Source organism: Schistocerca piceifrons, chromosome 4 (assembly GCF_021461385.2).
Source record: "Schistocerca piceifrons isolate TAMUIC-IGC-003096 chromosome 4, iqSchPice1.1, whole genome shotgun sequence".
Classification (NCBI taxonomy): Eukaryota; Metazoa; Arthropoda; class Insecta; order Orthoptera; family Acrididae; genus Schistocerca; species Schistocerca piceifrons.
In genome coordinates, this window is record NC_060141.1 from 223,288,915 (window position 1) to 223,302,104 (window position 13,190).

General features: G+C 39.3%; 1 protein-coding gene across 1 annotated transcript in view; it reads left to right on the forward strand.

Moving 5' to 3' along the window:
- The first annotated feature begins 4,719 nt into the window (after positions 1–4,719).
- The window catches only part of LOC124794647 (cystatin-like), a 107,365-nt gene continuing 98,894 nt past the window's right edge, over positions 4,720–13,190 (forward strand). The window contains exon 1 of the mRNA XM_047258164.1: positions 4,720–4,882. Coding sequence (XP_047114120.1) covers positions 4,799–4,882 — 84 coding nt within the window. The 5' untranslated portion in view covers positions 4,720–4,798. The remainder of the gene's footprint in view (positions 4,883–13,190) is intronic.

Genomic DNA, 13,190 nt, shown 5'->3' on the forward strand with positions numbered 1-13,190 from the left:
ATCAAGTTGAAATTCATGTCTGTTGTGAGCGAGACTTGGCGTGACGGCCGTTTATGTGTTAGCTGGTTCGCGTAGCTGTGTCATGTGTAATTCAGTTCTAAAATTGAAGGTGAAACTGAGTCATGTCGTATTACACGTAATGTCCAGCGTTGCTACATCAAAATCGAATCCCTACGTGGTAAATGTTACAAAGAACTTGGCAAGAAATTGAACATAGACTCAGCCTGGAACTGCGTGGCCGCTACGGTCGCAGGTTCGAATCCTGCCTCGGGCATGGATGTGTGTGATGTCCTTAGGTTAGTTAGGTTTAAGTAGTTCTAAGATCTAGGGGACTGATGACCACAGCTGTTTTAAGTCCCATAGTGCTCAGAGCCATTTGAACCATTTTTTTTTTAACATAGACTTGATATTCTTCGTGCTACAAATGGATCACATGTAGAGGTGTATTGATGATAAATAAATAAATTCTTTGACATGTTCTACAATGTGGTGCATTTTTCGTTGTCGTATCTGCTGTGTTATTTTCCCTGGTTCTTTGATATCAGGTAGGTTTAAGTGGGACACCCTGTTTTATGAACGAACTGCAGATAACGAAAACAAATATGAACAAGAATTAAAAACAGATTTTCATGTCTGATAAGATTTATTCCCGTCGTTTATGTGAGTAGAGAAGCACAGACAACCTTTAAATTGCATTACAGTAAAGCGATGGTGAAGTCATACTATTATAAAATAGCGTTCATTTTGCTCTTAACTATTGATTCTAGCGGGAGAAGAGCAGGAAAGTTGGGGTTTTGGACGGGGGGAAACTAAAATGTAGCAGAAAAACGCGAAAATGAAATGAATGACAACAAATACGAAACAAAAGCATGAAGTGTTGAGAAACCGACACGCTGAATTCTAGAAGAAAAGCCAGTACACAACTCCCGAAGATCCACAGAAAGTAACGAATATTGGAATCAACTATAATTAACCTCTATAGGAAAATTCCAGTTACCAATTCTAACCGTTTCATGATTCATATGTAAGTTACTTTTGCAGGAGTCGTATGCTCTGAAACGTACTAGCATTTCTACATTTTTGTATTGCCCTTTAAAACTAGTGTATTGGTATAACAAAAATTGGAATCGGTAACTATTCGATGGTTCATAATTTTGATATTAGGTTTTTGTAGGATTTCTTTATTTCTTATTGATCTCAGAAGTACTACGAAAAAGTAACAGATATTGTAGGTAAAGATTCCAACTTTTTGTTTCTTAGTGGTGAAGAGAGTAATATCACATGTAGAAATCCTGTAACACTTTATGCACACACTTGTTGTTAAAACTGTCTAAATAACGAATCGTGGAATGGTTGGAATCAGTAACTGGAATTGACCTCTATAGCTTAATTCCAGTTACTGATTACAATATTCTTTAGACCCTACTTCTTGCGAATTTTCGTTACTTGTGTTCTATATCTGTGAGATTCAATAATTATTATTAAAATTAATGATATTTCATAATGTTACGTCTTCATCATGCGCTGTACTGTAATGGATTTAAAGGTTCTCTGTGCTTTTCTTATGCGAATAAATTACGATAATAATTTATTCAGACACGTATACTTCTCGTTTTGGGTTCTTATTTGTTTTCGCTACCTTCAGTTCTTTTCGATATAATTTGTCACTAAGTAATTAATCACGTGGACTGTTACTGTAACTTTATCGTATGCTACTTTCGTTTGTTCACGAGTATTATCAGTTGTTTTCAAAGATTGCCTCTATGTAGCGTCGCTGCCGTAGGTAAGACGTCTTTGCTCAAAGCCGACGAGTGGGATCGGACACCAGTATTGACCCCATGGTTCTTTGTGTTCAGTGTTGTGGTTATCTACTGAAAAGGGTTCAGCACAAGAAGAAAGATCATTCGTATTAGAGTGCATCGAAATGTGCAAACCATTGCAAACATTGTGGGATGTTAGAGCAGATAAATATATAAACCGGAAACATAAGCAATTACTCTTCTGCGTTGTTGTTCACTAAGTACAGAGGCGACAGCCTACAGCTACAAGGAAAAACGTTTTACAAGAATTCCTTAAGAACAAGTCATAGAGTAAATATCTCTGGAGTGAGCATTGCGTTCTGCGCATGTTGTCAACATTAAACCAGGATTGTCACGTGATCTCGGGACTTCGCTGTGCGTGTGTGCGTTCTGCAGCGTTTGAAGTTTATAATACCAAGAGTTTTTGTTGTGTTTCACTGTTTGTTGATAGTGTAATAGCGATGGTGAATTACGTTGTTGCTACTGATGCAAAGAAAAATATGTGAAAGGAGGGATAATAACTTTTCATGGGTACATTCCATATAGCTCTAATTATAGTTTTCATTTTAGTAAGAGACACTGTACACGTTTAAAAATTTCAAGACGCATTATAATTAAGACTTGATTCTGTAGACCTATTTTTCTACTATTTTATGACTATATAATAGATATTACGGCTCGTACAAAAGCTTACAAACAATCGCTTCCTCTCGTAAATTTGCTAGTGGAACAGGAAAGGGAAAGGTTAGTTGTTTCAGTAAATACTATCCTCCATGCATTTATCAGCGACTTGTCAATTATGTATATAGATTACTCCGTCTACTATTTATTTAATGAACTGGGAGCAAGTACTTAAAATGCGTTAAATAAATACCTCAAAGTTCCACCAGTAAGAAAAATTGTGCTTTAGGTCGCAAAAACGAGAAAATAAATACGCAGAAATACAAGAAAAAAGGACGAATTAGCAGGGATATAATCGCTAATGTGTGGTAAATTCGATGTTTTTCGGACACTTGCGAAAGTACTAACGTACTGTCAAGTCGTTTTGCAGGACTATCACTGCGAAAATGTACTTCAGGCTCTGTAATACTATAAAGTGCGGTATCATACCAAAAACTACCAAAAATCGAGTGCATCTGAACTATGACACCTATCGCAAAGAAGCTGAATGTAGTATCACTTGCCCTTAAAAGTTACGTAGCTGGTTTATTCCCGGTATCAAGTGTATACTGTTAAAATGTCTGCGCAACATATATAAATAATCCACGACACGTACGAAAAGAATCCGTCTGTACTAGGGACGTAGTGACATTCTAAATATACAGGGCGCTATACGAACAAACACACGACGTCCCGAGATCACGTGCCCAGGCCGGCAATGTATGTTGACAACACAAAATCTGTTCTGCGCATGTAAGTGCTCACTCCAGAGATATTTACTCTATGGAACAAGCATAGTGTTGTCGCTGTGCAGATCAGATGTTGCACCAGCAAGTAAAATATTCTGATTGACATTTATGTCATTGAACCTCAAGTAGAGCAACTGCCACAGCAGCAGCTCCTTGATCGTCCATAATTTCTAACCATACTGAATATTGCACATTTTTATTGAGCACTGTAGGAAAAAATTCAGTAACGTTGCACAACATTATTGTACACTACGTCTATCGGCCGCTGGCCAACGCTGTTGCCCGGTATTCTCGCTTACATAACAGGCGTTCTGGCAAGCTGTGAGACCAGCAATCTTTGAAGTATTAGCGGCATGTCGGCTAACTATCTGGGAGTAAGATTACGAAACGAAAAGAAATAGAACGAGTAGGTACACAGATTCAGCTTTAGAGATGGCGGATGAACGACTGGGAATTTTTAGTAGCTTTCTGGGAGAGTGTTAACATCTACGTAGTATAAGGGACACCGTGTACAAAAAATTGGTGCGACCCATTTTTGGACACCGTCTTGTTAAGAGTCTTTCTGAATCCCAGCAAGTCGGAGTGAAGGAAGACATCGAAGCAGTTCATAGGCGTGTTACTACATTTCATACTGCACGGTTCGGTAGTACAAGTGTGTTACAGAAGTACTCTGTGAACTTAGAAGGGAATCCTTGTAGTGTTAGAAGACGGTCGTTTGACAAAACGCTATTGAGAAGCAGCATTTGATAGAGAGTGCTGAATGGTTCTGTTGTAGCCAATGGTCATCTCACATAAGTGTGTTAACATCTTTGTAGGTAAAGTAAAGGGAACTAGGTCTTGTACAGAGGCACACAGTCAATCACTTTTCACTCACTCCGTTTCCCAGAGGGACAAGAATAAGAATGACAGGAGGCGTGAAGCGTGCGCAAAGATGGGCGACGTGAATTTCTTACCTGACGTGTTTCCTTCGTGCGAAAGTTGGATAAATGGTTAAACATCTCAGTTAACTAAGAAGAAAGAAGAAAAAAATTATCTTCAGATTATTTTGCAGGCACCAATGTGCCACTAAAGGCAGAGAACCAGAAATTACTACAGAAAGTTCGCACAGGGGCCTGTAAGAAATCATTCTTCACGCGCTGTACCCATCTTTGAAACGGCAAAAAAAAAATAATGAACAGTATTCATTTCCGAGTAATTTTTCTATCTTTGTGTAACTAGTTACAGAGCGACAACACTGATGGTTTTAACTTCCTTCGTTCTAATCTTGTGAAAGTTTTCGCCATCTTGTTTGTTTTCTTTCCTGCTGCTGTGCAATTGGCAGGATAATTTTCTTCGGTATAATCTCGCGCTTCGTTTTACGTACACATTACCAGACACGCCGTATGGTTCCAACGCCATCGAGGCGTAAGGCAATAAGCCAATAGCCGCTCAGCTGCTGCCAAGACCCCCCCCCCCCGTGATCAATCACAACGTCACCGCCAATGACTCCCACTATAATACTAGCGGTGCCTTGTTCGTATCGTCAGTCGTCGCGAGTACAGCGGAAGGAAATTGCTGAGTTACACTGCTGCTGCTGTAAATCTTTCGACCATGAAACTAGTTTATTTTCTGGTGTTATACTGTTTATGCATTTTGGTAAATGCACACCCTCCATATACCTGTAATGTGACAGAAGTAAGTACAAAAATTTCAGAAATCGATATACAATATTTTTTCTTACGTTACTAGCAAATATGTAGGAAACAACGTTGAATGTGGATGAAAAAGAAAATGAAAAGGGAGTTAAAGTTGCAAGCTTTATATATGTTTTATTAATTATTTGGTTCGAGGTAAAAACGAAAAAAAATAAAGTTTCCATGTCGTTCGTCGACTTAGGAAAAAACAAAATAATTATTTATAACTGGGCATTAAACTTTTTAGTACAATTCCTTCACACGCACTTTCAGTAAAGACTATCAAAAAGATGTTCAAAATCGCCTTTACAAAACGGAAGTTAGTCAATTAAGAATCTGTGAGTCATACAAGAAGACCTTACATTTTGACTCGTTGTTTATAAATTTCTTTGGTTTGATTTTTACTTACCACCTGTGCGGCATTTCATTGTTGGCTAACATGATTTGCTATCTTTAATTGGGTGCATTATTTACATTCAACCAGTATCAACATCTCTAGCATGTATGATGACTAAAGGTGGTTAAACAAATTTAAATTGTGTGCGGAGGTTTAGTTCGGTTCAAATCGAAAATTTATATGCAAAGTATTTCATCCTTCTTAATAACAAAATTCCACAGACATTTCTAGTTTTCTATTTTATTTCTTATTGCTTATAGTTATACTAGCTGGAGTACCCAGCTTCGCTGAGGGAGGAGATATGAGAATGTGTGGTAGATGAAATAAAACGAGAAACTTTTTAAATATGCGAGGTAAAAAAAAAAGTTAAAAACGTGTTCTATTTACAGCACTTGTTAAAGTATAAGAGGTAAATTTTGTTATTGAAATCATATTCTAGCTATTTACACTACTTGTTTATAAACAACATTTTTCATTTTGTTATCTGGGGTGTATACGTACAAATTTTTCGAATTTTCTACTCGAGAGCAAGCTACATTTAGTAGACCATGAGAGAAGCAGGAGTCTTTGATGTTGATGCCGCAATATTTTAAAGTTTGTCCTTGCGCTTTCTTAACTGTAAAACTGTAGACTAATTTGATTGGAAATTGCAGTATCTTAAATTAGAATGGCAGTTCAGTAGAGATCAGTGTTGTTGTTGTTGTGGTCTTCAGTCCTGAGACTGGTTTGATGCAGCTCTCCACGATACTCTATCCTGTGCAAGCTTCTTCATCTCCCAGTATGTACTGCAGCCTACATCCCTCTGAATCTGCTTAGTGTATTCATCTCTTGGTCTCCCTCTACGATTTTTACCCTCCACGCTGCCCTCCAATACTAAATTGGTGATCCCTTGACACCTCAGAACATGTCCTACCAACCGATCCCTTCTTCTAGTCAAGTTGTGCCACAAACTCCTCTTCTCCCCAATCCTATTCAGTACCTCCTCATTAGTTATGTGATCTACCCATCTAATCTTCAGCATTCTTCTGTAGCACCACAATTCGAAAGCTTCTATTCTCTTCTTGTCTAAACTAGTTATCGTCCATGTTTCACTTCCATACATGGCTACACTCCATACATATACTCTCAGAAACGACTTCCTGACACTTAAATCTATACTCGATGTTAACAAATTTCTCTTCTTCAGAAACGCTTTCCTTGCCATTGCCAGTCTACATTTTATATCCTCTCTACTTCGACCAAAGCCCTCAGCATCACCCGACTTAATTCGACTACATTCCATTATCCTCGTTTTGCTTTTGTTGATATTCATCCTATATCCTCCTTTCAAGACACTGTCGATTCCGTTCAACTGTTCTTCCAAGTCCTTTGCTGTCTCTGACAGAATTACAATGTCATCGGCGAACCTCAAAGTTTTTATTTCTTCTCCGTGTATTTTAATACCTACTCCGAATTTTTCTTTTGTTTCCTTTACTGCTTGCTCGGTGTACAGACTGAATAACACCGGGGATAGGCTACAACCCTGTCTCACTCCCTTCCCAACCACTGCTTCCCTTTCATGCCCCTCGACTCTTATAACTGCCATTTGGTTTCTATACAAATTGTAAATAGCCTTTCGCTTCCTGTATTTTACCCCTGCCACCTTCAGAATTTGAAAGAGAGTATTCCAGTCAACATTGTCAAACGCTTTCTCTAAGTCTACAAATGCTAGATACGTAGGTTTGCCTTTTCTTAATCGAGCTTCTAAAATAAGTCGTAGGGTCAGTATTGCCTCATGTGTTCCCTATTTCTACGGGATCAAAACTGATCTTCCCCAAGGTCGGCTTCTACCAGTTTTTCCATTCGTCTGTAAAGTCTGTATCTATCAGTGGTATTCTGAGGATAAATAATGTGTGTCGTTTGTACTTTCCAGTCATAAGATCGGTTTGCGATGATGTTATTCGATAGCTGTTTGACATTCATAATTGTTCCATTACATAGTTTTGGTGAGTTGAGATTTCTGTGTAGTATTAACGCAGATACAATTTTATGTCGAAGGCGGTGTAATGGCATTCCTGGTATTTGCAAAGAGTTTACAAATTCTGTGGGGAAGCTAAAGCTTTCTTCAACGTTTGCCATCGTGTCGATCGATCTGTATATTCTCACTTCACCGGGAATTTTCTTTTCAATATTACAGTTAATGTTGTCGACAAGAGTTTTCAGTTGCCAAAACTGCCCTTTAAAATCGCCAGTCCGTATTAGTATAGTTGTGGACAATATTTGGAAAAATTTGGTTGGCGAATTCGTTTCCAGCAGCAGCTATACTGCAGAAGTCGCTGTTGAGTTTAATGAGGCCTGTCGTCTTGTCAATAGGATATGTGTCTTCAGCTGTTTGTAAGGATGAGCAGAATGTTCTGTTGTTTTGTCTTTTGATAGTTCAGCTCTCATACTTTTTCTTAGTCCCAATATTTGTAAGCGTGGCCAGGGATGTGACTCCTTTTGAGCATGAGTTGGTCTCGTCTCGTGATAATGACTTGGGAATAACTGGAACTGTTTGCTGAAAGTCTGCTGAGAGTATGATTAAATCTCCTCCCATAACTTCAGAGCTTCCTCGCAAGTCTTGTAATCTTCTGTCCATGGCTTCGAGTGATTTTTTTTTTATAGATTATTATAGATAATTTTAGCTTTCTTTAGAAGTTCACCCCGTCCAGATGCTCTTGAAATTGTACATACCGGGAACTGTTGTTCGGCTGTATACAACGCTAGTTGTAGGGCGGAACGGGCAGTTCGTCCTCCTTCTGAAACTGTGGCTGCAATAACGACGATGCCAGTGCAAGTGCGACGTGTTGTTTTGCACATATTTCCACAAGCAATAAATTTATTAGAAACGTTTTCCCGGTGCCGCCTGGTGCGCCCAAGTAAATTATTCCGCCAGTGTTGTGGTCGATCCGAACTTTGATAAGATTGTAAATTTCCTTTTGATTGTCACTGAGGAGTGGTTTCTTGTGAGCAATGTCGTATTAAAGTAGCTCGTTGATACTGCAACTTTTTCCCTTCGCAATTTCGAAGTTTAGCACACTGATAGAATCTTTTCGTGGTGCTTGCATCTCTAGTTGTACGAAGATCTGTTTGTTTGTTACGAAACATTTATCTTCTAAGCGACTGAATGCTTCATTGAAGGTGCCGTCGTTGAATTCGTTGTTCAGCTCAGGATGTGCTTGTCGGATTCGTACACTCTATGAAGAAGTCTCATAGCTGTTTCGATTCGATGGGTTACATGCTGTTAGAATTACGGCGAATACTTCTCTCATTTGTTCAGCTGAAGCTGTGAGTAAGGCTTCTTGCAGTGTTAATTCCCAGTGGTTGTCGTTTTCCAATAGTCCTAAGCATTGGCATGCTTCTCTGTACGTATGTCACAAGTAACCGTCAACAGTCTTGAGATCTGTGAAAATTTTTGGTCCCCGTATTTCGTGTAGCAACATCTGGAGATAGAAACATTCCATATTGTTCGGATGTACGGTGTATACTCGGCCTAGTGCGCCAGTTTTCACGATTCCTGAATGATCTACTGGAATTCCATGTATTCGTCGTTGAAAGATTTTTCTTGATGTGTTCCACATATAATAGGCAGGGAGGTCGACATATAGTAGGCAAAATGTTTTCGCGAATGGATCCTTTTAGCACAGTTGATAAAAAGCTGTTAATGTTGTGTTCTGAGATGGTTCGCTTGCAATGTTTCTGGCGGTGTCTTTTGTGGAGTAACCTCTCTGTCCATTCTCCAATCTACTGCTAGATGTTGCATGCCTGGTTCGTATTCGTGTATGGGAAAACTGAAAATCCGCCATGCTGCTTCTTTACTGTTGGTGTATCGTCCCATTTGGTAGATGAGGATCTCGTTGTTTCCATTTTGTTGTTCGCTGTCTTTGGCATTTTGAAATAACCATGTCAATTTCCTCTGATGGATTTCGCTGAAGTACAGTATTCTACGTTTAGGTGTGCTTGGAATATTTTGGAAAGTAGTGTTTTACACTGTACTACCCATTGATTATCTGTTTCCAGTTCGTCGCTGCCTCGTTATTCGTATTTTTGCTGTGCAGTCGTCGTTTTTTGGTGATCGTCTTCTGTATTTGGGATAGCCATCAACTCCGGTTTTCGTGTCATCCAAGTACTGACGCTTGTAGGTTGGGAAATTCAGCTTTGATGATTTTGTTGATATTTGTGAGAGGAATTCTGTCGTGCAGCCATATGTGATTTGTGAGTGAGGCAGTCCTCGTTTTTGCCTTTCGATTGTGTACATTCAGCATCTGACAGTTCCAAGGATGTGATGTTTTGTGATGACTTCAGTTAATCTCATTTGTTTTTGTCGGGAAACTCCGGCTATTATGTCGTGTTGATGCATGTGGGATTGACCGCATCTTAGTTATTCTTTGATTTCAGGCCACGACGAGTTGAATGTGAAAGCTATGAAGAGGTCAGTTAGACCACATTTTCTTATGCAGGTCATGGCATCTTGAGTGAATTCGTGCATGTCTTGGACTTATGTATGATGACGGTAAGCTTACCATTGTCCCGATCTCGTCAGTGTTTCCATCATTTATAATGACATCCTGAAGGTGGATGTATTCTTCCGTGCTTAGTTCTTCTGGTTGAGTCTTACGGAAAGCACCCGTTCCGCTTCTCTTTTTGTATACAAATCTACCATGAATTGTTGGAATAAACGGCGTGTTTTGGGAACGTGATCGTTTGTTTCATTGTCTATCATTAAACGGTAAGCGTAGAACTCCTTGGCAGTGCCTTTTTTGTTTATATCTACGCCTGTGTCGGTTGGATTTGTTTCAAATTAAAATGACATCCGTCCTCTCCGTGCAGAAATAGTAATGAACACCGGAGGGCCGGACGCGGTGGTCTAGCGGTTCTTAGGCGCTCGGTCAGGAACCGCGCGACTGCTACGGTCGCAGGTTCGAATCCTGCCTCGGGCATGGGTGTGTGTGATGTCCTTAGGTTCTAAGTTCTAGGGGACTTATGACCACAGATGTTGAGTCCCATAGTGCTCAGAGCCATTTGAACCAATACCGGAGGGCATCTTATGAACGGTAAAATGGAAATGAGCGTACGTACATCTACATCTACATGGATACTCCGCAAATCACATTTAAGTGCCTGGCAGAGGGTTCATCAAACCACCTTCACAATTCTTTATTATTCCGATCTCGTATAGTGCGCGGAAAGAACGAACACCTATATCTTTCCGCACGAGCTCGGATTTCCCTGTTTTATCGTGGTGATCGTTTCTCCCTATGCAGGTCGGTGTCAACAAACTATTCGGAGGAAAAAGTTGGTGATTGGAATTTCGTGAGAGGATTCCGTCGCTACGAAAAACGCCTTTCTTTTAATGATGTCCAGCCCAAATCCTGTATCATTTCAGTGACACTCTCTGCCATATTTCGCGATGATACAAAACGTGCTGCCGTTCTCAGAACTTTTTGGATGTACTCCGTCGGTCCTACAACATTTTCTATGTAATCCTTCCAGTTTAAGTTGTTCTTAATTGTAATTCCTAGGTATTTAGCTGAATTTACGGCCTTTAGATTAGACTGATTTATCGTGCAACCACTCATGTGGATGACCCCACACTTTTCGTTATTTAGGGTCAACTGACAATGTTCGCACCATTCAGATATCTTCCTAAATCGTTTTGCAATTTATTTTGATCTTCTGAAGACTTTCTTAGTCGACAAACGACAGCGTCATCTGCAAACAATCTAAGATGGCTGCTCAGATTGTCTCCCAAATCGTTTATATAAATAAGGAACTGTAAAGGGCCAATAACACTACCTTGGGGAACGCCAGAAATCACTTCTGTTTTACTCGATGACTTTCTGTCAATTACTGCAAACTGTGACCTCTCTGCCGGAAAGTCGCAAATCCAGTCACATAACTGAGACGAAATTCCATAAGCACGCAATTTCACTACAAGCCGCTTGTTTGGTACAGTGTCAAAAGCCTTCCGGAAATCCAGAAATACGGAATCCATCTGAAATACCTTGTCAATACCACTCAACACTTCATGCAAATGAAGAGCCATTTGTGTTTCACAGGAACGATGTTTTCTAAACTCATGTTGACTGTGCCAATAGACCTTTTTCTTCGAGATAATTCATAGCGTTCGAACACAATATATGTTCCAAAATCCTGCTATATCGACGTTAACGATATGGCCCTGTAATTAAGTGGCTTACTCCTACTACCTTTCTTGAATATTGGTGTGACCTGTGCAACTTTCCAGTCTTTGGTTACGGATCTTTTGCCGAGCGAACGGTTGTATATGATTGTTAGGTATGGAGCTAATGCATCAGCATACTATGAAAGGAACCTAACTGGTATACAGCCTGGACCAGAAAACCTACTTTTATTAAGTGATTTAAGTTGCTTCACTATTCCGAGGATATTTACTTCTACGTTACTCATGTTGGCAGCTCTTCTTGATTCGAATTCTGGAATGTTTACTTCGTCTTCTTTTGTGAAGGCATTTCGGAAGGCTGTGTTTAGTAATTCTGCTTTGGCAGCACTGTCTTCGATAGTATCTCCATTGCTAACGCGCAGAGAAGGCAGTGATTTTTTCTTGCCGCTAACATATTTCACATACGACCAGAATTTCTTAGGATTTTCTGCCAGGTTTCGAGGCAAAGTTTCGTTATGCATCTCGCATTGAAGTCCGAGTTAAATTTTGAGCTCCTGTAAAAGATCGCCAATCTTGGGATTTTGCGTTTTTTTTTTTTTTTTTTTTAATTTGGCATGTTTGTTTCGTTGTTTCTGCAACAGTCTTCTAATCCGTTTTGTGTATCTGCATTCTATTGTAGTCCTCTTCTTCGTTGAACAGTTATGTCACGGCTTGTGTTTTCATTGTCCACAATTACGATGGCTACTTAGTATACCTGAGTTGCATTAAATCGACGTCGTCCCGAATTGTAAATGTATAGTCATGAGAAATCATTCGGTCTGGTGCTGTTTTGAATATGTGAATCACTTGATATGTACTTGAGTAAGATCCTCTGTACATCTTGGGCTACTACCCGTCTCAGTCCACTGATATTTGTGCATCGTTGATCATTTTCTGCTTCTTCGTTTCTGATGAAATGTGCTTCCAGAAATTTATAGTGTTCATTGGGTAGTGGTAGTATTGATTTCATGTTGTGATAGATTTCTCCTTGGATGGAGACAGCATGATCGATTTCATCTCTGTTAGTGTTGATCGAAATGACACCGAAAGCAGTCGTTTGGAAGCAGACAATGTACGCTTTTATATTTTAAAGAAATTGTTTTGATTCTGGAGTTTCCTCAATCATGTAATGTAAAAATTCTTGCGGAGGCACTTCCCATGGTGTTAGTCGAATTTTTCCATTCATGCAACAGAATCCTGGTGTTTCTCTACTGAATTTGTTCGCGTTGCAAAATTGTCGGATGTTATCCATTTTTCCGATTACGATATGTTTGTGTTTGTAATATTCTTTCATCGGGTCGTACTGGAATGCCAATTTGTACTGTTCAATTGTCCTTGTCCGCACTTCTCGGAGAGTGATATTTTCATGGCTCACTTCAGTTTGCAGTCTTTTATTATAAGATTGTGTCGCAATTCTTGATTCTTCAGTCCGTTAATTTCGTTATTCATCGGTTTCTTTGCTTCTCACGGTGATCATTCTCGTTCGTTGGGAACTTAAACGTGCTTCACACTCTTCCTCTGTTTCATTGTTCTTTTTACTGTCGCCATTTTACTTCATAACTTTTATGTATTTAGTGATTTGTAGGATATAGATGTAAGTAAAGCGGGCTGAAGGCAGTAATACCTGTTTATAAAAGTGGTGACAAGTTTGACATTAAAAATTTCAGACCATTATCATTATTATCTATATTTTCGAAAATAATTGAAAAAATA